Source organism: Eleginops maclovinus, chromosome 5, assembly GCF_036324505.1.
Source record: "Eleginops maclovinus isolate JMC-PN-2008 ecotype Puerto Natales chromosome 5, JC_Emac_rtc_rv5, whole genome shotgun sequence".
Classification (NCBI taxonomy): Eukaryota; Metazoa; Chordata; class Actinopteri; order Perciformes; family Eleginopidae; genus Eleginops; species Eleginops maclovinus.
The window spans coordinates 21215910-21243843 of record NC_086353.1 but is presented as its reverse complement, the minus strand read 5'-3'; the positions used below and the strand labels follow the sequence as shown (position 1 = coordinate 21243843).

The 27934-nt window shown below is 41.7% G+C and overlaps 1 protein-coding gene across 1 annotated transcript in view; it reads right to left on the bottom strand.

Annotated features, from left to right (window-relative positions):
• Window positions 1–27934, bottom strand: part of dnah6 (dynein, axonemal, heavy chain 6) — a 98451-nt gene that overhangs the window by 32278 nt on the left and 38239 nt on the right. The window contains 16 exon segments of the mRNA XM_063883443.1: window positions 2350–2585; window positions 2808–2975; window positions 3130–3372; window positions 4428–4568; window positions 5697–5849; window positions 5943–6174; window positions 6864–7018; window positions 7138–7211; window positions 7343–7489; window positions 9945–10116; window positions 11574–11705; window positions 14392–14549; window positions 14755–14902; window positions 16012–16233; window positions 20979–21122; window positions 21256–21438. Of these exon segments, the coding sequence (XP_063739513.1) occupies window positions 2350–2585; window positions 2808–2975; window positions 3130–3372; window positions 4428–4568; window positions 5697–5849; window positions 5943–6174; window positions 6864–7018; window positions 7138–7211; window positions 7343–7489; window positions 9945–10116; window positions 11574–11705; window positions 14392–14549; window positions 14755–14902; window positions 16012–16233; window positions 20979–21122; window positions 21256–21438 (2708 nt within the window).

Here is a 27934-nt window from a genome sequence, read left to right as displayed (position 1 = left end):
CTACATCAACATTAACACACATTAGTTAAGAAAGAAAACAAAAGAAGATAAAGATTCATAGAGACCATTCAAAAAGGAGAGAAGTAGTTTAAAATCAACACTGTAAATACAGGCGATGCTGAAAGTGTAATGACAAACCAAAGTCCATGACTTCTGGTTAAGCAGCAGTTAAAATCATTTTTAACCTCAACTTAAAAGAACTCCGGGTTGGTGAGGACCTCAGGTTTCCTGGAAGTTTGTTCCAGATGTGCGTCGCATAAAAACTAAAAGCAGCTTGGCATGTTTGGTTCTGACCCGGGGAACAATGAGTAAGCCCGCCCCCGAAGATCTGAGAGCCCCGGGTGGCTCGTAACAGAGCAAAATGTCTGACATAGCTTGGGGTACCAAACCATTTAGTGCTTTTTAAGTTAGTAATATAATGTTTTGATCGTTTCTGTAAGGTATCGGTAGCCAGGGCAGAGATCTAAGAACTGGGGTGATGTGTTCTACTCTGGTTTTTGTAAGGACTCGTTTAAGACTACCTTCTGATTCACATGTGGCTACCAAAGCTTCTACCAGTGTAGTTCTGTATTCTGTGTTACTAACAGACACTCCAAGAGTAGGTTTTAATGTAAATACACTTTGTTTTTGCGAGCCAAATTTGGCATCCATACAGATTTAACAGATCATTTGAATTAAGGAATATGCTTTGCAAACAATGCTATTGTTAACGTTAGCAACATTAGCAGGCCTTGCTTTTCCTCAGCTAAAGAGGTACGAATATTCTAAATATAGCGTACACTTAGGCTGATAGTGATTTCTCTGGGAGGGTAAATCTGATTTGATGCCTCCCCCGCACACTGTAGTACATCTACCTCACACAACCCTACTTCTAAATACCTGAACTCTCCATGTGAGGTAAATAGGACATTGGGAAGGATTGGATTTAGTGCAGCAATAGCGGTAGATTAATAACTGATTCAATTTAAGGGTTGAAAATGATGGGATGGGATGGGATGGTGAGGTAATCCGTCTGAGTGCTGACCACAGAATATGCGGGGATTGAAGTACAGTACACGCCTGAATCTCATACATGTACCTTTGGCAGGGTGATTGCGAAACAACAGAGGAGATTGTGATCTTAATGATGATGATCATTTTTGGGATTGCTAAAATGATGGTGAAAATAATAACACTGAAGATATCGTTCGTGACGAAGGTGACTCGGGGGAGAATTGTGATTATAAGGATGGATCATTGGGTGAAAACATTTCCTGTTCTTCTAATCATTTATCCTTGATTGACATTGGATTGGGAATGCATACCAGCATTCATGTTTTATCCAACAGATAGAGAGACTGTTTCTGAAGACCATTGCCATTGGTGTACGATTGAATACATTCTGCTAAACAAAGGAACATACAGCTTGTTTATATAAGTACTACATTTAAAGAATTCATTAAAGTCCAGCCTGTCCTCCATGATTATGACATAATTATTGAAATCACGCTCGTTTTTACTTTTAGAACACTACTATCAGGCCTTCAACTAGTGCAAAATATAGCACCATACTTTTAGCAAATACCAGAAGGCTAAACCACATCACCACTTCTTTAATATCTCATCAATGGCTACCTGTCTGTTCAAAAATTGATTTTAAGATTTGACTTATTACTTTTAAAACTCTTAACAGTTTGTCTCCTGATTACCTTACTGAGTTGTTGTGCTCTTATGAGCCTGTATGCAGATCCTCGGGAAGGGCTCTGCTGTCTATTCCCAAAACCAGGCTAAAAACAAAGCGTGACCAAGCTTTCTCGGGCATAGAGCTTTGGAACTTCCTTCCAGAATCAGTGACATCTTTTAAATCACTTCTTATACTCACTGTATATTTTATTGGGTTCGGGGAATTCTGAACGGCCTGTTCTTAATCGTTAAGCACAAAGTGCTGTATTAATAAAGTTATTATTATTATTATTATTATTATTATTATTATTATTATATTATTATTATTATTATTATATTATAAATGCCCTTTCAAACAGAATCTGCTTTTAAATACTGGATATATTTCCTTCCTTAGGGAGGATTGAATTTGCTCATGTGAGAAAGGGAAGCACACTTAAACATTATTGTATTACTGAGAATACTGAGATAGCAGAAATACAAAATCATTATTTTTCTTTCAAATTCAGAATGTTAAACCTTTATACACTAGTTGGATGACACTGTGTTGCTAACATACTCACAAATAATTCATTATTTTTATAAATGAAATGCTACATGATTGTAAAGGTACAATGGCAAAACCAGGACTTGAAATTGAACCAGGCTTTCAAAAAATCAATAAAAAGGATAAGAAAGCACACTCACTTGAAGTTGAGCAGGATGCACACGGCCTCCATGACAGTCATGACCAAGTCGGGGGGTTTGGTGAAAACCTTGATCTCAGAGATGTCAGCCTTGTCCAGAGAGCTGAGCGCCTGATTGGCCCCCTCCAGGGCCGGCAGAGCCTCGTCCAGGTCCCTCTGGGCGTCGTCGGCTATGGCCTGCGTGTCCTCAGCTTTCACCTTGGCCAAAGCCTCATCCTCTGACACCACTTTACGCACCTGGGGATTGAGATACATACACAGAGGTGGAAGGCAATTACATGCATTACTGTTCTAGGTATTGTACTTCACTTGAGTCTTTTTTTTTGTTCATACCCCCTTAAAAAAAGGTTTCCAACAACTCAATTGTATTTTATTATTCAATTGAAGTGTTTTTCCAACGAATATTGTTTCTTCATCTCTCGCACTCATACTCACGCACACACACAGAAACACACACACCTCGTCAGCGCTCTCCTGGTCTACGGCCAGTTTCTCCATCAGGGCGTCCACATCGCTGGACTTCTGTTTCAGGACTGGCTCTAGTGCAGACAGGTCCACTTTCATTTTGTCCACGAGCACATTGGTTTCCAGCAGTTTGGTGAGACCGTTTTTCACGCGATCCCTGGCCTATACAGAAACCCCACCCCCGACAAAAAAAGGTTGTTATCCATATTTTACATGAGGACAAAATCAACAAAACCACATCTAATAGCTGCCGTTACCTTTTCAATGTCAGGTAAAGATTTAACACTTGTACAAATAATCACTTGGGGGGACCTACAAGGATGAGCTGCTGTCTCTTGTCCTCTAACATGGAGAGGTAGAGGTTGATAAGCTCCAGGTAGGAGGTAGGCGTGGTGTAGTATCTGCGTCTCAGCTCAGAGTAGAAGCGCTCCGCCATGTCAGTGACGCTGACGTGGATCTCCACGCACATGGCTGAGAAGCTCTGCTTCAGCTCCTCGCTGCCAAAGTCCACGCTCTGGAAGAAGGCCTGAGAGACGGAGAGCAGCGCCTCACGCGGCCACTGGAAAGACAGAATGTAACAGAAGGGAAAAGGCATGATTTTCAGTTGAGAAAAGATATATTGGTTTAAATATTTGGATTTTTTGATTTGGAGTAGTGAAATGCGAAATAATCTCATGGTGCTATCAACACTAAGCCTTTTAGACTCTTATACCTCTTGTTTTGGTTTTACGACAAATTTACATTTCGGTTTGATCTCATTTCTATGCGGCTGTGGCTCAGGGGTAAGTAGGTGTCTACCAATCAAAGGTTTTGTGGTCCGATTCCCAATCCCTGAATTTAAAATTCATAAAAGGATGTCTACGGTTTGAAATGTATGCTAGGAGTTGCTCTGGATAAAAGTGTAGGCTAAATAACATGTAATGTAATTTATTGGTTTATTTGAACAGAAATTCAACAGAACAGAAACAAGAAAGTCATAAAATAATGTTAAATGCACTAATGAAGATGTGCACTAAATGTGTGCATCTAAACTAGATGTGAATTTCAAATTTACACAACTAAGCTTCAAAGTAACAAAGTGATATGCCTCATTAGGATTCTGGACTTGAATGGAATGTATTTAATGGTGGATAAAGAGAAAATAGTTGTCTGTAGAGACTTGGCTTTGGTTCAAGTCCCAATACGACCAAGTACAAAGTGTGGACTGATAATTCCTCCAGTCCCTCCGCTCTGACAACTCTCCAGTATAGGTCCAGTGTTTGCATGTATATTTCCGGCATGTTTGTGCGATGGAAAGTAAATGACTGAACAAGATTTGAATTTCCCAGGGGGGATTACTAAAGTTTGTCTTTATCTTAGAACAAAGGGGATTAGAAATGATGTCGGAGAGTGGAGAAGAAACAACATTTTGGTTATCTCTGTCAGGAGCAACAGCATGGTACATAGATTGAAAGAAAAATGTTGCTGTAGACTCAACACAAGCAGAGTCATCCTGACGAACATGCAGATGATCCCATGATGTTAGCAAATGTGTATATGTTCTAACTCTTTCCAAAACAATAACATCTTTCATTTTAAAACCCCCAAAACAACTTCAGAGTTATCTCGGCATACCTGCACAAACCAGTCAATGGTGCAGCAGTTCACCAGGGAGGGGAACATACGACAGCGGGACCTGAAGGAATCACCCACTGGACTCATGCACAGCACGATGTGCAGCTTCTCCCGGACACGAGAGATGAAATACTGGAACACCTGAGGGCCACACACACACACACACTGAAGGTTTGGTCTCAGCCGGTAGATAATATGTGTCTGATGTTCTCCTACAGCTCGCCTGGGGGCACTGAGTTTTAATCCACTGCTCTTCTTGCACAGACTCTATGGCTATCTTCCCTCTTTGTGGGACACACTGTATTCGTGTTGTGTTGAAAGTTTATGTTATAACACTAATACATTTTAAATGTATAACAGCTTTCAAGAAATGCAGCAAAAGTGCTTTATAACACAAAAAGATGACATAAATAGATGAAAGCAAAATAAGGGATAGCATTCCACAATTGTATTGATAATAATAAATGATTGAAACCCCCAAAAACTATAAATAAAACTATGTATTGAAAAATAAAATACAGTTAATATTACATTAAAGAAAAGAAACACACTTGATAATAATGACAAAATAATAATTATAATAATACCAATAATAATAATAATAATAATAATAATAATAATAATAATGACAAAATAATAATTATAATAATACCAATAATAATAATAATAATAATAATAATAATAATAATAATGACAAAATAATAATTATAATAATACCAATAATAATAATAATAATAATAATAATAATAATAATGACAAAATAATAATTATAATAATACCAATAATAATAATAATAATAATAATAATAATAATAATGACACAATAATAATATAATCATGATAAAACAATAATATATAAGTAAAGTAAAAAGCGTATAACAATAATATCATGAAATACAATACTAGAATAACATAAGATGAAAAAAATGTAAAACAAATCTATAAAAGATACTTATATAATAAAATAATTATAATAATAATTATGAAATCAGTGCCCATATTACCCATCAATAAACACTGCAGCAGCATCAAAGGGTCTCCATTTCACTTAAAGTTTTCATTCCTATAAGATGAAAACTCTAAAGCATTTTGCCTCAAATAATGTTTTTTCTTTTTCTGGTTCCTGACAGTTTTATAGCTGATAATGTGAACATCTCCAGAATTAGAAACTCACATTTTGTAATATCTGCGTTGTAGGTTTAATCTGTGTGACCTTTTTTTCTGCCTGAATGGTGAAGGTTTTCTACAGTGAATGTTTGTGACAGTTTACCTCGTCCCTGTTATCCTCACTGATTCCCGCCTCTTTGGCCTTGGGGCGGGTGGCAGCTAACACTTGTTCCAGCTCATCTTTCTCAAAAAGGTTCGGCACCTCGCCAGAGTTCAGCATGTTGTTGATATCCTCCAAAAAGCCCTCCACCACGATCTACGAGAAGGAAGAGAGAGTGGAAACCTCTAAAAGCATCATCCAAAGGCATGAAAATGTTTAGTATTTCCTTATCAAGTCCTTCTATCGTACCTGAGTGTCTGTGAAAAGGAACACCATGTCCTTGCCCTCCATTCCGGCCATCTTGTAGAGCCTCCTCAAGTCTTCGTGGAAGCTGTCGTAGTTGTAGCCGCGGCTCAGCTCGATCTCGAAGCAGCGGTAGCCGCACATGTGGGAGGCCAGCCGGGTGAGCGACTGCTTGCCGGTACCGCCCACCCCCACCAGCAGGGCGTTGCCTCTCTCCTGGCGGATCATCCGAGATATCCTAGAAGATGTGACCAAAAATATTTGTTATTATTTGCAAACAAAAAGAAGGAGGATATGGTCACACGATCAATGTCATGTGTTATCGCAAATTGAGTGTTAGAGCTACAGGGCTTTTGAGCCACTTCCTGTGCCCACTTGCTCCTCATTGTTAAAGGCATAATGAGAAGGAAAGAAAAGCATCTTTTTTCAAATAATCCTCTGCATGCTCTAGGGCCTTTATTTGCCAAATAAACTGTTTCTAAGCTTTTGAACAAGCTGTTATTAAGTTCAAATGGTTTTCCAGCCGAGCTAAAATGAACAATATGTGATTACTTTATCCCCTAAACATATATTTGCAAATTTACCGCCATGTTTAGAGTTCTGAGGAGCTGATGGAAGGGCCCAGTCAGCTTGAAGAAAACACATCAATCACATTTGTTTAATTATTCTCATTGCCAGAAGGCAGGTCCGCACTGCAAGTGAAAGTGTTAAATAACAACTCCAATTTGAATTACAAAGCCACCATGTTGGACCTTTGTCTACCCTTTTGGCAGAGTTATTATACAGTTACACAATAAACTACACACAGTGCACAGTGTCTTTCTCTGGAGCACCTTCTTTGTGTAACCTTTGTTGAATTTGCACCACCTGCAGAAGTCAGAAGTCCCCTTTCATAATAAAGTTAGTAATTGGTTTGGAAGTAAACACCTGGAGACGTGTTCGACGGCATCCTGGAAGAAGACTAGCTTGGTCTCCTTGGAGAAAGTCATGTTGTAATCGTCCAGGTAGTCCTGGAGAACAGTCTGGATCTTTTCCATGTCTGTCAGATCCTCATAGATACGGTCTTCCTTCTCTGCGCTCACCTACAGGGGATGGAGAGCAATGGCAAGAAGCAGCAGATATTAAATATTAGATATTTCAAGGTAATTAAGTAGTTGTAAATACACAAATACAATACAAAAAGCAGAAAAGAGACTTTTACCTTGATAAAGTCCCCAAATATAATGGGCTGAGTCACAAAGTACGAGGGCTCCAAGTTAATGCTGAAATATTTGCCTAGCGGAAGGAAAAGAAGGAGGGTATTGCGAATGAGGCAAAATAAGTAAAACATTAGTGGTTCAAAGTGTGCTATTAACAATCAGTTTCTTCGTTTCCTTTTTTTGTTGTCTTTTTGACCGCATTCTTACCGGCCATCTCAGAGACTATGGTGTTGAAATAGGTTTTATCTTGGTTGTTGATGAGTCGGTCGTGGAACACTCGCTGACACTCGTGGCAGAAGAGGCGGAACATCTGGGTCTTGTCTCGCACTTGACTCGGCTCACACTGCAGTATGCCTGGACACCGAGGGAGGGAAAGCATCATGGAAAGGAGAATTGTTGTGTTTTAGTAACTTTAAATACATTTCATTAATATGTAAGATCAAAGGAAAAAAAGGACAAAAACAACGCATGAAAATTGGACATTTGTGTGAATGCCACCGAAAGTAGGAAGAAAAATCATCAGCTTGTCGAGTTTAATAAGCAAAACATGCAGATGGAAGTATATGTTGGATTGATGGAAAGCAACTTTTTTGTATTTATTCACAATTTGCATATCAATTATTTGCTAATTATTAATATGTAATAAGGTTCACTGTTGTAATAATTGATTGTGGTAACCTACACTAGTAACAAAATAGTTGTGTCATTTGTTAGCATTCACCCTTAAGTCAGGTGAATAAATATTTTATACTAAAGAAATAAAAAACTGATCCGTTTCCTTTGCTTTTGATTGTCTAAACCAGGGGTGTCCAAACTACGGCCAGGGGGCCAACTGCGGCCCGTAGTCCATATTTAATTGGCCTGCAGATAATACTAAAAGTATAATGTTGTCATGATCCTTGTTTCGTATCTGTCATGTCTTTGTGTTGTGTGTTTTATTTTGAAAGGTTTTCCCCACTTGTGTCAGGTTAAGTTTCCCTCCCTGTCTTTAGTTTCCCTCCTTCCCCTGATTGTGTCATTGTGTTCACCTGTTGCCCCTGTGTTTCTCATCCCCTCTCCAGCTGTGGTTGATTAGCCTTGTGTATTTAGTCTTGGTTCCACTTTTGTCTCTTGTTCGGTCGTCGTCACTTCTTCCCTGATGTTGTACATGTTACCTGCCTGTTCCTGCCTGTCCGTCTGTCTGCTCCTTTTTCCCAGTGACCCTGTATCCCCTGGTTAGTGTTGGTGTGGTTATTTTTTGGTTGAACGTACAGCTTTAATTTAAATAAAGCTCGCCTTTTGTTTGGACCCATACCTGCCTCCCGTTCATTTTACTGCACTTGGGTCCTGTTTCCCCAAACCCTGACAAATGGAATATGGCCCACACATATGTGTTTGGTTTATATTGTTGTTATTATATGTACAAATATACAGTATTCATGTGTAAATAAGTCCTGTTTTCTAATAAGTAAATTAATGTTGAAAACATTTTCTATAAAATCTCAGCTGATACACAAAAGCCCAATAACTTAAATGCATAGTAAGCTTGAAATATACACTTCCTGTTTCCCCTTATTATAAGCAATATAAAACTTCTGTTTTAAGGGACGAGTCGCCAACACTTTTAGTAACAAATTAAATAAAACCCCATGGGTAGATAATAAAATTAAATCTTACATTTTTAAGCCAAATTTACCTACATTTGGTTGATTTCGCTAACTTATAACTTAACTTGTGAGGCAATATTCCTCCCCTCTTGTGAGTGGCCCAGCCCTTCGTATATTTGTTCTGTATGTGGCCATCAAAGTGTTGTTTTAAAGGCTCTTGTAAAACATTTTAAAAAACAGCTCATATTTCTTCTAGCGGTCATGTTCTTTTAACATAACGAGTCAGAAAGTGGGGAAATGGCATCGTCGGAGGAGCACCTGAATGCACCATAAAACAAAGCTGAATTAGATTACCTGTTCCAACAAAGTGGAAAAAACAGACATACAGAAAATAACAATGCAATGAAAGGGTTGTTTGAAGACACAGACATAATGTACTGTCACAGAACTGAATCTTAAATTACATTTCTGCTGTAAAAACTATGTTGCAGAACAAACCTTGATATGTTTCGAAATGCAAACACTGAAATCTGAGCCGTATGAAGATAACTGCTGGTATAGAGTGGGGGATACAGAAGAAGACACCGTATCGTTGTGTCAGCGGTAAGAGTAAATGGGTGTGGGTGTACGTTTATTACCCCAGACCAAACAGTCTGTAGTGCTGAGAGGAGCTGTGTGTTAGAGTAATGCATTGTGGTTATGCTGAACAAGTGTTGAACAGAAAGCAGTCGTAGAAGTCACTTCAGCTCATCTTGGAGCCGTAATAATGCCTGCTGGGTAAAGGAAAAGGGGGAGGGGGAAAGAGACAGTGATGGTGGTGCCGACGATTTGAAATGTTGTTAATGTGGCTTGAAGAGATAAATCAGTCATGCCTGAAGCTGTGGGAGTACAACGACTTAGGTGTCTGAACCAAAATATCCCGACCAATCAGCATCCTTCATGACAGTGAGGAGCTACAGGCAGTAGGGGGGGTCGTTAGGGATTTGTTAGAGGTGAAAAATAACAACTTCCAAAAGAGGCTCGCATAGATGCTGCGATATCATCAGTTACATCAGAATAGGTTTGATTGACAGATTGTAAATCCAATCAGCTGCTAAGTATTTGTTGAAGGTGCCTGGCCCTTATCAAAGAGCTTTCAATGACATAAACGCTTCATACATGGTTCTGTGTGAACAAACCACCAGGTTTCGGACCATCGTGCCCGCTCCAATCAAATGTCTCACCTTGGACGCACTTGGAGAGGTCCCTGAGGTTGAAGACGTAGTGGGATTTGGCTGGGGTGGGCAGCAGATCTACGCTCAGACGGTTGTAAATCTCCACGGCTGCATCCACTATCTGACCCGCGCAGTCCTTCACCGCCTGGGAAAAGTCACCGAGGAAACCGCCCAGGATGGCCTGCAGGAAGGTGGGGGGGCGGAAGAGATCAGAACAGATGGAGTTAAGTGTGAGTCATATTTTGGAAAGGAGTGAGAATGAGTGAAAGCGCAAGCAAGATGCATATATCACAGAGAGATGGCCACATAATAATGTTCCTGAACCAGTTAGGATACAAAATGACTCTTTCTGACATTAATGAGTACGTTTAATCTGATGTATCCAACGTTTGCTCTATTAATGCATATGGCATTCATTTTGGCAAAGGTGTTATTTTTCTAACCTCAAACTCCGTTAAGTAATAACCTAAGTATATAATGAACTGCCAAAATCCACACCCCAAATCACACACTTAAAGACCAAAATCTCATTATAAAACCATATTATTTGATTTTATGGCGATTATAGCAATAAATGATGCATTCTTTTATATTAGGCTGTTAATCTAGAGCCCTACTGAACTGCAGCTTTTACTATTTTTAATCATCTAGACATATTCTAGATTGTGAAAAAGACAAACAAGCATGGAGATAATGAAGAGACCACTTCAGCTTCATCATTTTCTCTTCTTTTATTATTTACAGGTATGTCTTTGAGTTATATGCTTTTTTATTTTTTTTATTGTGTTCTATAAACTACTGACAACATTTCTCTGTGTTGGAATACAACAGACACTGGAATGGCAGCCAAACAGGTAGAGATAAAGATTTAATACAAAATTGGAGCTGGTTTACACATTTAAACGGTTAAAAACAACAGTGTCATTATGTGTAAACATAAGGATTACAATTATTCCAATCATAAAATATGTTGTAGTTATGATCAGGAGTGGAGTTGCTTTCAACACAACAGTGACCTTGGAAAATAACTGAATATTATGTTTTATTTTTTTAATGTAGAGCCACAAGGGTTAAAACAGTATCCTGTAACAACAGAGATACATTTAAAGAAAACTAACCGTCTGTAAGTGTATAGCATATCATTGATCCAAGTGTGGGTTAAAAGCTCTTTCTTAATTATTTCTAGAATTAAAATCATAGCAATTATTTAACAATTTACAAGGAAACAGTTCAACGTTGATTACCTGATAATCTGTAAATGAGCAGATCTTGTAAATAAAATATATGGAAGGTCAAAAATACTTATGAGAATTCAAGATAAAGGTCATATCTTTAACCAAAGATGGGATTCTGTGAGAGTTGATGATGCATCCGTTGTCTGACAACTGTGTGTAATTAACTAATTTGTTGATTGTTATTTTATGTATTATAGTTTAAAGTTTAATCTATAATACATAAAATAACTATACTATAATAACTCGCCCGGGAAGACATTATTTCTTAGAATGCACCAACAAAGCCTGTCGAATTCTTTGTGTAGTGATGTGTGTGTGTGTGTGTGTGTGTGTGTGTGTGTGTGTGTGTGTGTGTGTGTGTGTGTGTGTGTGTGTGTGTGTGTGTGTGTGTGTCTCTACTCACTTTGAAGATCTGCTTGAGGCTGTGTTCAGAGGGTGTGGGCAGACACAGCATGCTGAAGTGGCGGATGAATCGGGGGGTCACGGGATTGCGCCCCCCTCCCGGAGGAGCACACGCTGCAGCGATGGTCATTTCCTAGAGGAGGGGGAAAAAGGAGGAACGAGAATAAAGGACAATTAAAAAATAGAAAGGGCAAAAAGATATTTCGTTATTAGAAAATGTGTGAAACGGACTCAGATTGTGTAGGACCTAACATGAACAGTTTTTAATTGAATGGCTATTAATGTGTGAAACTGCCACACTTTTGGAATGACTAGTGTGGTACTATGCCCTCTATTACAGCAGTCTGCCTAATGGGGAGGAGAATAACTCTCGATTCAGCTTTAAGCGCATCACACAACCATAACGATTTGAATAAGCGCTACAGAGTGTAGGGACTGTGGAGTTGATTTACCTCAAAATTAATGACAGTGATTTAAAGATGTCTTTTTCCAAAATGTAAGTCAATGGGGAAACATTGTCTTTCGTCCCAATGATGTCACGGGCAAATACTGAAGTTGTAGTACAACCGTTTGGACTCCATAACAATGTGTTTTACTGCCCAGTGACCATATTTTTGACCTTCTTCTGGATCCATCTTTTCTTATTTATGTTCACACATTTGGATTGCCATGTCGTAATATTATTATTTTCTAACTATACAAACAACCAAATCTGCCCTTCCTGTGGGGGGGGGGGGGGGGGGCAATAGAGGAGTTTCCCCGTTAATTTCTCTGTTAATTGTGGGGATTCTTTGTGAGTTTTTCCTTGTACGCTACAAGGCTTTAAAGATTGAGGGTGTCAAATGCTGTATGTAAAGCCCCCTGAGAGAAATGTGTGATTTGAGATATTGGGCTTTATAAATACAGTTTGCTTGATTTTAATTAAGAGTCATGTTAAGTTTCTTTATATTATTGGCAAGGGTTTGGGAAGGGTGAGCTGGGGTTCTTTATTAGTTGTGTGTTTAAAATAGAAACCCAAAAGATAGAATAAAACATTTAAAAACACACAGAAAGCTGCAGGCAAAGCGATACTCAATATTGCTCCTAAAAAGACTTGTGTTTGCCAGTGAAAGTAATACAATTCTCTACATAAGCAAGCGGCTGGGTTGTGGAGTTTCCTGAGCAGGAATGTATTGCTTATGTGCAATGTGAATATCATTCAACTAACTAACCCTAACGTACTTTACACTGTAAGACATGGCAGGCAGTCTAAAGTGTAACCAGTCTGGTGTGTGTGTGTGTTTGTGTGGTTCTAGAGCACAAGTTAAATGCAGGAAACGATACATCAATGCATAATAAAACATATGGGTCCAGGTGCAAACACCCACACACAAACACACTCAGAGGCAGACAAGATGAATAGATTACTGATATAAATGGACTAACTTCATTCAAAGTCCAAAACAAATGGCGGTGATGCTGACTGTGTGTGTTGAAGCTATTCTAATCTCTGTGTGATGCACTGAGTGCAGCTCTTTAGCCTCGCAAAGCATAAAGACCAGAAACAGGAAGAACAGCTTGATGAATATAAGTGTCCTAAAACAAAACATATTATAACCAGAGGAGATAAAAAAAGAAATGATGTAAAATTCTGTGGGTTCAATTTGTACATCTATATTAAAAAATATATCTTTGTTTGTCGTAAACTTACAGCTTACTTGTTCTGTATTATTATACCCCTTCTCCAGCATTATATACAGCTTCGGAAACAATTAAGAGACCACTTCAGCATTATCAGTTTCTCTGTTTTTACTAATTATAGGTATGTCTTTGAATTAAATGCATTTATTTTATTTATTGTATTCTAGGGTCCACTGGATTGGCTGCCATACATGTCGAGACTGAGATTTAAGAAACATGTAGAGTGGTCGCTTAATTTTTTCCGGAGCTGTATCTTTTTTTTTTTAACTACAAAACCCCTTACTGTGCAGTATATGATGTTGTACATATGCTCTGTTTAAAGATCTATAGAAGTAATAGCTCTAGTATGTGCGGAAATCCCGGCAGGGGAAGTCAGATGTAGGTACAAGCTTAATCCTTGCTGTGAAATGCCAAATCACGAAGCTCATCGTTGTGCCCATTTGTATGTTTTTGTTGCTGTTAAGGGCATTAAGGTGACCTCACTGGCACAGGTGTGGGTGATTGAGGCTGCATGAGCAAACCGTGTTGCAAACACACCCTGTTTTTGGTTTCACAAATGGTTCAAAAAGCAAGAATGTCGTGGTCATAATCGGAGAGCGCACGTGTCTAACTAAAAATCACAATATCATTCCAGGGCGATATTGAGGGGCAAAAGTCGCAACACATCTTGTTTGTTTATATGTATAACAACTGCCTAAAGGATCTAAAACAAAATTGCATTATGGGTATTTGTTTAAGCATATAGTCACTTATAATTAGGTCTATTGTTAGGGGGAAGCCTCTGCGGCTTTAGTCAGGATGATGGGGGAAAAGAAGAAGGTCAGGTGACGTAATATAAAGAGCAACCAAGGAGGAGGTCAGGTTCGATGGATGGGTTGAACAAAAAAATGACTTTTACCCAGGAGACCCCTTTCTGAATCCCGTGAAACCAAAAATGACTTTTTATTCAACTAACATAGCTTTTGTAACATACTTATCTTAAACTATTATCTTTTCCTTCATCTAACCAGGTAGTTTGCCTTCAATTCAAAATGTTACCAACATGTTTAAAACTTGACGTTTCAATGCTCATGTTTGTTGTTTTATGGGAATCATTGGCATCAACCTGTTCTGTCTGACTTGTTGAATTCGTACTGTACCTGGATCTCCTTCCAGAAGAACTTGTTTCTGTCGTAAAAGCCAGAAAAGTCCTGGAACTGACGCAGGAGCTCTATCGGGGGCTGAGAGCCATAGCTGTCCAGTTTGGGCATATTCAGGTCATCCACAAAGACCAACAGTTTCTTGTTACCAGGAGCACCTGTAAGGGAGGGAGAGGGAGAAGGATGAGGAGAAGAAGATTTATAGACTGACAGATGGCAAGGAAAGTCTGACATCATGGTCTATATGCCAAAATAGATTGATGGACAGTTTGCTAGAAGAAAACAACTATGTCTTTTGCAGGGGCAGTAATAGCGGTTTAGCATGTTTATCCTAGATTTTCCACATTGTACAATAGCAAATACCCAGGATGTTTTTCCTCTTTTTCTCCAGTTTGGACTCAATGATCTCCTGAGTGCTGGCGGAGGAGGTCTGGGCCGAGAAGTTGATGTAGACGGGGAGATATCCTTCCTTTTCCTGGACACTGTTAAGAAGGCCCCGAGCAACCACTGACTGTTAGGGGAGGACACATAAAAATAGTTATAAGGACTTTTAACCACTGTAGATCGTATATTTTACAGTCAGCCCTGAAAAGGAGCATTCACATATAAATGTTTCGGGAAATATTTGGATTTCTATTTTCTAAATTACTCCAGTATTAATCTGTTATTACACCCATATTAATAAACCCCTACCTTACCCCTGTCACCCCGTTATTACTCCTGTATTACACCCATATTACTCCATACACTCATGTGACAGCATTAGTACAATCATATCACACCCTCAGTATACCCATGTTACTGCCAGGTTACACTGTTATTATACCCATAAACCACCAATAATACACACAAACAACATTGTTATGACACCCTAATACAAAATAATTCACCCCTATTACATCTGTGTTACACAATATTATTACACCCGTATTGCACCCATATTATAACCATGTTACACTGTTATTACCCCTATATTACACCGATGTCACACCAATATCATACCCATTTTAAACATGGACACTGTCAACTGTCTATATCCCCCAGGATACTGAAACTATTTAAGGGGGAACTTCAATAGTGTGTTGCACTAATGAGTGCTTAAACCGAAATTGAGTTAGCATTTTATGGGGCGGCACTTCCTTGTTTCCTTGTTCCTTGTTTCTCTTTCTCTAAGTCTATGTTTTGTTTGAATGAGTATTTGGTTAGATTCCTAAGATGAGGTCTGTGTTTGACGCAAGCCTTTGGGATTTCCCCGTTTTCTTCTACAACATCAAATTCATCGGTTGATACCCCACTGACGAACATCTTAAGCATGTCCTAAAAAACGCAGTTGGTGAATAGTCACTGAACTTGTGAAGTTATGCCACCATGTAGGTAGTTTATAACCATTATTTTTGTTCATTTATAGACTTTTTGTTCTACAACATGAAATTCATCTGTAAATACCCCTCTCTGGAATGTCTGAAGCTATTGCCAACAAGTGACTTAATGATACAACATTAGCAGCCTTTAGCTCAGCGGTGTTGAATGGGAGTCATGTGACCGTGATGCGCTTCAATGTTTTTTTGTATTTGGTGAGGGGGCCCTTGTGTTGCTACTACTGTATTCATTAATCCTGACCTTCCCCACTCCGGTGCTGCCAGTGAAGAGCACAGAGCGCCGCACGGACAGCAGCTTCTCCATCAGGTAGCCGTAGCGCACGGTGTCTGTGGTGGGGACCAGCATCTCAAAGAAGGGCTGCTCGCTGTTGTATTTAAACGCCGGGATGATCACCTCCCAGGGATCCAGACGCTTGTGGTTAAAGTTCATGTACACACTCCACAGGGTGCCATTCTTAGGGAGCTGGAAGGGACCAAAAAATGCATGATTAGTTGACATGGGTGAAAATAATCTAATAAATGGGCCAAATATTATGATATTTATATATATAATAAGGGCAATAGTGTGCTAAAAAAAGGTGTGTTATTTCTTATGAAGCTAGGGGACAGGGGAACTTTGTGATATATTTGACCAAGGCAATACTTGGATGTTCTCTGAGATTAAAGTGGCTTATTATCCGGAAGAAAATCAAGAAATAATGGGAAGAAGAAAAATGGGAAAAAACCTAAAATTGTCTGAGGATGAATAGTCATTAATTAGTAAAACATTTAATAAATATTTACTTTTGTTGTTAAGGAACCACATATTAGAGCATCAGGAATAGATGAAAGATATCACTGTGTACTTAATGTTGCACCTTCTAACTACCATTTGCTTGAGGGGATCCCAGAGTCTGTAGTCTTCTAAGTCTTTTACAATATCATTCTGTGACTTGATGATTTTAAGAGCTCAGAAAATACTGAATATATTTTTGAAAAAGGCCAAACTTGGATGTTTTCTGAGATTAAAGTGGTACATTTGCCAAAAGAAAATCAATAAATAATGGGAAAAAAATACTAATATTGTCCGAGGATGAATAGTTATTATTTAGCTAGTAAAACATTTAATACATATTTACTTTTTTTTGTAAAGGAACCACATATTAGAGCATCAGGAAGAGATGGATAATATCACTGTGTACTTAATGTTGCACCTCCTAAATACTATTTGCTTGTGGGGATCCCTGAGCCTGAAGTTTTATTAGAGTAGTACATTTGTAAGAATTTCTTAAGTCTTTTCTAATATAATTTGGTGACATAACTGACAAATTACGACTTAAAGATCGCAGATTTTTTTTTCAATTTGGTATTTACATGTAATAATATTACCCCCCTTTCCCCAGACTCATTTTTTACATATAGCGGCCCTAATACACATCCAAGTATTAGGGCCGCTATATGTGCATCCATTAGTTTGTATTTTATTTGCTATAAAACCTCGTATGAAATAGGGCATTACAAATATATTTTATCACGTGGCTGAATTAGTATGTATCTGCTGTATTTGTTTCCTCAAGTCCTGCTGTTACAGATGTATTCCACGGCTGGAAGCTTACTCATCTGATGTTGCGCGCACACACGCGCGCACACACACACACACACACACACACACACACACACACACACACACACACACACACACACACACACACACACACACACACACACACACACACACACACACACACACACACACACACACACACACACACACACACACACACACACACACACACACACACACACACACACACACACACACACACACACACACACACACACACACACACACACACCTCTGGTCTGAATACTATTAACATTAGAGGTATAACATCAGCTCCTGAACAGATGTGGATGCATGTGGGGTGTTCGAGAGGAGCCTTTATGAACCTTTCCCTCACATGCTCAGTCCACCTTCAGGTATGCGAGTCATGTTCATCCCTTGCTAGCTCCTGCCAATGTCAGTAAGGCATTCCCTCAATCATCTGCCACTACTGGCGACCAAGACAAAACCTCTCAAACACTTAACTTTCCATTTCCTGTCAGGCTGAATGAGTCATAATGTCAGCCCCCACTTTCCTTCATCTATTCCTCACCACTGTTCTATAATGACCGATTTATAATTGGCAAGGAAGGATTACTATATGCAATGGCTTTTAAAACCCTTGGCATAGAGCTACTCATTTTGTATGATTTACCTTTCCAATATGGTGTTACTGAAGGTATTTCTAAAATGTATGAATGTGATTTTTCTTGGAGTGAATCAAGGGTTTTCTGAAGTGAGGCACTAATCAATTGTCAGTGTATTATGTATATTAGATGGAGGTCAGCACTACCCCATATTTTTACAAAAACTTACATTTTAAAAACAATACATTTACGAGACTTGGGGAGTAACGACTTAAATGAATCAAGATTACGTTATAAGGATACAAAAAAAGTCAAACAAACATTTATTTCCTTACATTTTTTAAAACATATGTTGATGATGCTTTTTTCTAGTCCAATTCTCACAATAGGAGGCTAAGGGACTGAATTTGCTTCTTGTTTTTTTATTTAAAGGTTATATTGTGCTTTTTTTCCCCCCTTATCCTGTAGTTTTGTATATAGGTTTTTGTGCATTAAAATTGTCTGCAAAGGCTAAAATCCTGAAGTTCCCTCGAGAGGGTTTCTTTCCCGTACAGCCCTGCCTGAAACATCTCCATTGGATTCCTTTTTTTTAACTTCTGGAACATAGGGACATCACTATGTAAAACCTGCGCTTCTGTTGTCTATTGCTTTAACACATTGTACGTGAAAGACTAAGGGGCGGGACGTCGTTAACCCTTTGACCAATCACAACAGTGCCGGCCAGCTAACCAATCAGGGCAGAATGGGCTCTGGTTTCAGACAGCGGGTGAAAAGAGGTGCCGCAGCACAGGCAGTATGAGAAAAATAAAGAGCTTTATGAACATTAAAACATGGAGACATGTCACAGTAGAGGCACAAAATACAAACATGAACCTAAAATGAACATTATAGGGCCCCTTTAATATGATTTGTGCTCATTTATTACTCCATGCTTAAGGACTTTGAATTGCAATTTTTGGAAGAAAATATCTTATATCATTAACTGCCAACTCCATCCTCTTAAAAGGTCCTAGGGGAGCAAGTGAACAACAACTAACCCTCATGTTTCATTTCAAACCAGAGCATCAGTATTAGGTTAATTCCATACACCAGGCATTAAAATCCACTAATGTAGGGTAAGAGAATAATAGCAAGTCCCCAGTTCTATTATAACAACATACAAACGTGAGACTGAATATGAGCATCATATGTCCTCGTTAAGTTAAAGCCTTCACATCTTTTTGATATGTCTTTGCTCTTCTTATTTGATATTGACTTAATCCAAAATGAACGGCAGGTTAATGAGGTTACATTACTTTCAAATTGTGATACTGAGATTATGTTACTGATTACATTTGTTTAACAGGCAGCTATAACTAACTGTAACAGAATACATATTCACCACACAGTAACACAAACAAACTGCCCGTTGAGGCAAAGGTAGAGCAGCCCCTTCTGTGTTCTGCTTGGTAAAATTATCGTTTTTGTCCATGGAGTCTGGTGGCTTTACAAAGACCAAACATAATGGCTTCAATCACCGTCAAAAAGACCTGTTTGACAGCCAGGGGCAGCTGTGAGAACATTATCAATCAAACATTGACTTTAACATATAGATTTGGTTTGGGTGGGTCTTTGGTTTGAGTGGTTAAAATATGTCTTGCTGCGGCCCCCATACCCATCGGTACATTACTTAGCTTCGGAGGTGTACATTCATTTTGTGATACTTGTTCTCTACTTGAGTATTTGCATTTTCTGCTCCTTTGTACTTTTACTCCACTACAATTTATTTAGTACTTTTAGTTACTCTACAGATTTTGATGATGTGAAATATAATCAACCCTTAAATCAGATTTAGGTTACACCTGGAGTAAATTCACAACCTAACTTGCAGTATACAAAGTCATTAAAAGTAGCTGCACCTTTACCAGCTTTGATAACACTTCAATGATCAATAATTATAAAACATATCAGAGGTATTATTTGGAAATCTGCATAATGAGTACTTTTCCTTTTGGTTTAAGTATATTTTGTTGCTAATACTTTTCTACTTTTACTTGGGTAACATTTCGAATACAGGACTTTTACTTGTAACAGAGTATTCCTACAGTATTGGTATTTCTACTCTTACTCAAGCACAAGATCTGAGTACTTCTCCCACCTCTGCTTGGCTTCCATGCAGTAACTTCAGTTTGTTTTCCGGGGGTTTGCTGACCGCCCTCTATTGTAGGATAAGTAACTCACACAACTCCACTTCAAAAAATCCCAACTATGCCTTCAGTTAGTTCTTCATTTCAGAGTGACTGATATCATAAAGAATAATCCTTTGTCCGACTCCCTGAGCTCCCGCTCGATACAGAAAGTACTTTGATGTAATATAATATGAGCCAACCCTTCAGGCTTTCTCACATATTTCATGCCAATACCAGCAAATGCGTTAGTAAATGGATGTGACTTTGTTATACCGATCCAGGACAAAAAATTATATCCTGAGTAAATTGTTTAATAGAAGCTGTGTTTATGTATACGGAAGTCCTGAGGGGCCAAGAACATAAAAACTGGTGATCCATTTTATAGTTTTGATATATTTTGCTGTGTCTCTTTATCACAGAAGTAGATTTAAAAACAGTTAAATGCTTTTATTTATTTTTTTATCTGTGAAAACAGTTATTACTCTATATTAAGAGTGTTGAAGGCTGTAGTACACTTCTCAATTCTTAAAGTGACTAATATCATGCATGTGCTCTTTCAGAGGTTTTTTGCACATGGTACAATTATATTATGTCTTTGCAAGCAGTGTAATATTACTGTCATGTCTTTGTTTTGGTTGGAGATGGGTTCATCAATAATATTTAAAAGTAACTATGAAAGATTATCCTGGCAAAACCTTTTTTGTTTTAACCTGGTTTAAGTCAGAAAAGGAAGGGAAATATTAAGATCAAAGTTAGAAAATGGATCATCAGATATTTTTCTCATATCCATACTTGTGAGAAAGAGTTGTATGTCAGTGTGTTATGAAAAAACAATAAAACCCTCCATCCTGTCTTTGTGTGTACTATGTACCTTAGCGTTGTTGTTGCCTTCAAACTGATCTCTGAGGAATGTGTCGAAAGCATCCCAGTGAGAGTTGGTCAGGTTTCCACCCACTGCCCACAGGTAGCAAAATATGAAGGTCTGACATAATACACTGTTGAGATTCTTGGAATCCTGAGTGACAAACACAGAAACGAACATGAAAAGGGAATACGCTTGGTTAGTACACTATGGGATGTTTTTTTGTTGTTGTTATAATTCATGAATTGTATTCCTAAAGTGACCGTTAAATCTGGTGTTTAAGTACCATTTGAAGATCTGGCCCTCCTTTGCCCAGCAGCAGAGCCTCCAGCAGGCAGCACAGAGTGGCCACTTTGCTGATGTCCACCTGTCGAATGGCCTGGGTGCAACGCTTCAACACGAACTGAAGACCCTTCTCCACATACTGCTCAAACAGCTCCAGCAGGTAAGTCCGCACAGGCTCTGGGAGCTTCAGAGATGGCATGGAGAGATAAGATTGAGAAAAGAGAGGGAGGAGGAGGGTTAGACTTAGTTAGTTCGCCTTAGTTATGTTCGTGGTTCCTACAGCCTAAGGCAAGGGAAATGTAAAGCATTTTAAAACATTCTCTTTTAAAACCACTCAAATTTTAATTCAAAAAACAACTTTGCAATTAACACATTAGAAGGGGGGGGGGGGAGATTGTTTAACTCCTCCTTTACAGCGGCATGCACTCTGACTCAAAAGACCTAGGCTAATACGAATTTACTGCTGTATATTTGTAATTTACATGTTGTATGTACAGAGATGGAAAAAATGAAGAGACCACTCCACATTTTTCTTAAAATAGTAAAACCAGAGAAAATGACAACTCTGCAGTGGTCTACCATTTTTTTCCAGAGCTGTATTGTAGTAAAATGTGCATATTTTTACTTTATCTTTTTATAAATATTTGTAATATTATCTTAATTGTATTAATATTAATATTTTATTTTATTATAGCAAATTCTTACCTTAATTTCACCATCAGTAGCCAAACTATGGTGGCCAAAAGGGGTTAGCGGGCTACAATAGCTTAAACTCTGGACGTCAACAAGTGCTCCGGTCCCCAGGTATGTGCTACACTTTTTAGTGTCCCCGTTTCCGTTGACTTTTTGGATTCAGCGTTAATATCTCATTAATACTTAATGACACTAATACATCGCTATGTGTATTCTAGTATAGATTATAATACACATACATATTATGTATTTTAGTACAATGTGTGTTGTGGTCACAGCAGTCTGCTGTGTTTTTCCTCCTCCTGGGTTTGCCACTCCCCCTGTCGGTCTCACTTCACACCTGGCCGTCATCTGCAATCATGCTCACCTGGTCGTCATCTCCAATCAACTCCCCTTCATAAACCCTTGGATTCCCTGCTGTCGGTGCCAGATCGTACTTCGCTCTACAGTGGTAATGATACGTACCCGGCTCCAGTTTACCTTGTTACCTTGTTACCTTGTTACCTTGTTACCTCGCTACCGAACTCTCGTCTCTTGTTGCCTTTGACCACAACCTAACTCTGTTTCCCTCTGCCTGCAGTTATCCGGATCACGCACTCCAGCTCGCCTGCCTCACCCTCCCCCCGGTTTCCGCGTCCTCTACCTGCTCCTCCACCTCACTCAATAAACCCCCTTGCATCAATTCAACACCGTCTCTTGTCTGCTCTTGGGTTCAGAATCGTTATCATAACAGAACGATCTGGCCAAGATGGACCCAGCGGACATGGACAGCATCCGCGGAGCTCTCGCCGCCCAAGGCACTCAGGTTGCTGAGCACAGCCAAGCCCTCCGGGAAGCTATGGAAGCCGTTAAGAATCTCGCTACCCGAGTCACTCAGATGGGTGCGCAATTGGACTTACTAGCCCCCCTTACCACAGCGCCTCCACCGTCAGCTTCACCTCCGCCGGCCCCCACTCTCCCGACACACCTGCCACGAGCTCGTGAGCCTCTCATTCCTGCGCCTGAGCGCTACGCTGGGGACATGGGTATGTGCAGAGCCTTTTTGATCCAGTGTTCACTAGTTTTCAGTCAGCAGCCCCCTCACCTATCCCACTGAAAAGGCTAAGATCGCCTACATTATGGGGTCACTTAAGGGTAACGCATTAGAGTGGGCTTCAGCATTATGGGACAGTGATTCCCCAGTCAACGATAATTTTGAGCTTTTTGTAGCCGAAATGAGGAAGGTTTTTGATCATCCAGTAGAGGGAGGGGACGCCGCCAAGCGGCTTATTTCCCTTCGTCAGAGCTCCCGCAGTGTAGCTGAGTTCTCCGTCGAGTTCCGGACCCATGCAGCCAGGTCGGGCTGGAACGACAGGTCACTATGTGGGCTTTTTCTTTCCGCTCTCAGCGAGTCAATTAAGGATGAGCTGGCTACTAGGGAGGAGTCTAACACTCTCGATGAACTGATCTCCCTTTCCATCCGGCTGGATAATCGTCTACGCGAGCGGCGTAGGGAGAGGACAGGCAGTTCCGTACCCCCGGCACTCGCTGCTTCCTATTCTCCTCACTTCCCGAGAGCTGCTCTCTCTGCCCCCGTGACACATGCAGTCACTGAAGAGGAGCCCATGCAGCTGGGGCGCACTCGTCTTACCCAAGCGGAGCGGCTTCATCGGATCAAGACCGGAGTGTGTCTGTACTGTGCGCTGCCCGGGCATCTCATCTCCACCTGTCCGTCACGACCAAAAGACAGGGCTCGGCAGTGAGACTCGGGGCCCTGCTGAGCCACGCCCCCTCCGTCCCCGTTCCTCACTATGCACGCTCACCGCTGGATGCCACTCTGCTGTCCCTCGGTCATCCCTTTCCGGTATCGGCCCTTGTGGATTCGGGAGCGGATGAGAACTTCATCGACGCCGGCTTCGCGTCTCAGGTTGGCATTCAGTTGGAACAATTACCCTCTCCATTAAACGCTAATGCCTTAGATGGCCGCCACCTGGCCCTTGTTACTCACTGTACTAAGCCCCTGGAGTTAATTGTTTCTGGTAATCACCACGAGATGCTTCAGTTTCACGTCATCCGGTCTCCCCTTATTCCCCTGGTTCTGGGCCACCCCTGGCTCAAGCGGCACAATCCCCAATTTGACTGGTTTTTGGGAAAGGGGTGAGTTGGGGACATTTTTTTTGTACTCCCTGTTCCCGTCTCCCTTTTCCCCAAAGGGGGTGTCCCCGCCCCAGGAAACCCCCCGACCTCCCCTTGGGCCCCCATCTATCGCCCCTGGGAGGGTGTTTTAATGCTGCACCCCCCCCTGCCCCCCCACCCCCTAGGACGGCCTTGATTCCCCCCCCCGGGCCCCCCCTTTCCCCAGTACGGAAATTGCCCCGCCGGAGGGGACATGGGAAGTTATTAAGGATTCTTTTCGGCGGGCCTCTAACCCCCCTTTTCCCCTTTTGGGTGCAGGATTTTTTTTGTTCCAAGAAGAAAGTCTCTTTCCATGTATTGTTTTCAGGGGACCAATAACTTTCGAAAAAACAAGTTCCCTTCCCCCTACTTGCATTTGAGCGTGCAGGTGCTACGTCTTTCCAATTTGGGTCTACCAATGCCTACCACCTGGTGCGTAGGGAGGGAGAGGGGAAGATGCTTTTAAACCCCCCCCCCAACAAACCCCCCCCCAAACCCCCCCAAAAAAAAACCCAAAAACCCCCAAAACCGGGGAGGAAACACAAACAAAGCCAGGGGCGGAGAAAAAAAGGGGAACAACATTAAAACCCCCCAGAGGGGAAAACCAAAAACGTACAAGCCACCCACCCCAAAAATCCCCGAGCCAATTTCACCAACCATTAAAACCCCCCCGACCCCCCCCCCCACCCTACCCCCACCCCCGGGTTTAAAATTTCCCCTCCCCCTTCAACCCAAACCCCCCCAAAAACACACATACCACACGGGGGTGGGGGGGTCCGTCCCCGCTCAGTTTGATGAAAGATTACCCTGCGCCTTTTTCTCGCCGGCGGTACCTTGAAAAACTAGTGTTGGTAAGGGGGTGCGGGTTTAAATGGCATTGGAGGAATGGGGCACGGCTGGGGGCAAACAGCCCTTTGGGGTTTGGACCACCACAAAAGAAATCCGAAGCTAAGCGCTGAATTCCCGCCAGCCGGGGGTCCCGTTTTTGGGGGGTTTATTTTTCCCCCCACCACCCCCCCGATCCCCACGCAAATGACGCCCCCTTTCCTCGTTTAAAATTGAACCCACACCGGCCCCCCTGACACTATCCTCTTCCCTTTCCCGCCCAAAGGGTTTCTGACCCGGGGGTGAGTCCCTCATCCCCGGGGGCCCCGTCACCGAACCAGATCCGGGAACGGCCCCCCTAACCCTTTCTTTTTTCCCCCTTCGGTTTCCCCTCAAATTTGTGTGGGCCACACTGGCTTTGCCTGTCACCCCGGCGGGGCCCCCCCTGTCCCCCTGAAGAGGCACTTTGGTGGCCCGCGATGGGGCGCTGACACCCCGGGACGGCTTGCCCCACGGGGTTTTCTCGGGCCAAACCCCCCATCAACCTCCTGCTGGTCTTTACGCCCCCTCCCCGTTCCTGGGCGGGCCCCGGGCCCCCATTGGCCGGATTTGTGACGGTCTTCCCCCCTCTAAGGGCCCCCCTGAATCTCACCGTGTGGACAATTTTCGAACGGTTCACTTTATTGCGTTCCCAAGTCCCACTCCCAGAGATGCCCCGGCCCTTTTGGGGCATGTCGTCCCTCCCCCGGGATTCCCGCTGACCTGTTCCGACCGTGGGCCCCAGTTCGTTTCCCCCGGTGGGGGCCTTCGCGGCCGGGGGCCCGCCCTGTCTAGGGTACACCGCAGACTAATGGGCGGCGAGAGAGCCAAACAGGGCCTCGAAAAACCCCGCGCTTTTGTGGGGCGCGCAACCCCTGGGTTGGGGTGACCATTCCCCTTTGGGTCGAGTATGCCCCCAATTCCATGTCCCCGCCCCCGGATGTCCCCTTCGAATGTCCCCCGGGGTACCACCACCCCTTTTTTCCTGCTTGGGGTTACACTCCCTCCCTCGGCCCACCCTTCCGCCGTTTTTCGCAGGCGTGGAGGGGCGCAGCAACCGCTCGCGCGTCCGCAGACAGAACCCGGGGCCCTTGGATCGCCACCGGGGTCCCGCCCCCAGGGGGGTCAACAGGGGGTTTCCCTGGGGTCTCCCCCTTACGAACTGGCTCCAAGAAGTTAACCCCTCGTTTTGTTGGCCCTTTCCCTATTATTTCCGTCATCAATCCCTCAGCGGTCACACTCAAGCTGCCTCCAGCCATGCACGTCCCACCCCACCTTCCATGTCTCTCGTTTAAAGCCAGTCTCCACCAGTCCCCTCTCCCCCCCGGACGTTCCCCCCCCCACCTCCCCCCGTTTGACTGACAACCACCCAGATTACACCGTCCGGCAGTTGCTGGACATTCGTCGTCGGGGCAGGGGGTATCAGTACCCTCGTGGATTGGGAGGGTTTATGGGGCCAGAGGAAAGGAGCTGGGTTTCGCGGGGGCCTCATCCTCGACCCCTCCCTCATCCGGGATTTTCATCGGGCTCCACCCAGAGAGGCCTAGGCCTGCCTGGAGGCGTCCATTGAGGGGAGGGTACTGTTGTGGTCACAGCAGTCTGCTGTGTTTTTCCTCCTCCTGGGTTTGCCACTCCCCCTGTCGGTCTCACTTCACACCTGGCCGTCATCTGCAATCATGCTCACCTGGTCGTCATCTCCAATCAACTCCCCTTCATAAACCCTTGGATTCCCTGCTGTCGGTGCCAGATCGTACTTCGCTCTACAGTGGTAATGATACGTACCCGGCTCCAGTTTTACCTTGTTACCTTGTTACCTTGTTACCTTGTTACCTCGCTACCGAACTCTCGTCTCTTGTTGCCTTTGACCACAACCTAACTCTGTTTCCCTCTGCCTGCAGTTATCCGGATCACGCACTCCAGCTCGCCTGCCTCACCCTCCCCCCGGTTTCCGCGTCCTCTACCTTCTCCTCCACCTCACTCAATAAACCCCCTTGCATCAATTCAACACCGTCTCTTGTCTGCTCTTGGGTTCAGAATCGTTATCATAACAATGTGCACATTTTAACTTGTTACTTTTATATACATTTTTTGGGTGCTTTTTTTAACATGTATCTTTACATTTTTACTTTACTTCTTATGTTAATATCAACATCTTTACTTTTTATACTGCGCATTCTTACTTTATCTTATTATTTTTATATACATGTTTTTCATCTTATCATTAAGTTTATTTTATGCTAAAATGCAGCAACTGTCACAACACCACATTTCTTATTCTGATTCAATTACTTACGGTTAGTGACAGTTTGGCCCAAATGTATAATTTCCCACATCGTTGCTACCTAGCTTCTGCTCTCTGCAGGGAGGGATGGGGTTGTTGTGTGCATGGCGTAAAGGCAAGAGGCATCATATAAAAAAGATCATTTCCAAAAATGTTGAAATGAACCTTTCCTTTAACAGGTATTGTATACAGTCTATCTATTTGAAGAAGAGTGTGTGATAGCGCACAGAAACAGAAAACAAGAAGTACGGTCAATGCACTTCTAGTCCCCGAAGCACAGGGAGACAGACTCCCTCAGTCAAAATGGCTAAGTGCAAATCAATACAAAATTATTAAAGCTCTAATAAACTCCAACTCCAACAACGACTGCTTAGATGTGTTGAATGTGTAATCAAAGTTATCCCTGACAAAGCACCACGCACTTCAACTTGGGAAAAAAAAGTCCTTATCTAAAGTGAGGTATTTTGGAATTATTTCTTAAGTATTTTCATTGTATGCTTCTTTATTCTACTCCACTACATTTCAGAGGGAAATAGTGTACCTTTTAACCCACAACATTTATTAAAGGGATAGGCCGGCGAAAATTGACCCCAGGGTCTTTTTCTGCATGAAAACTGATCAAGTAAGCCCTCCAGTGAGTTTTGTTCGTTCATCAACCAGTATTCAGCTTGCCCGGAAAAACCGGGAG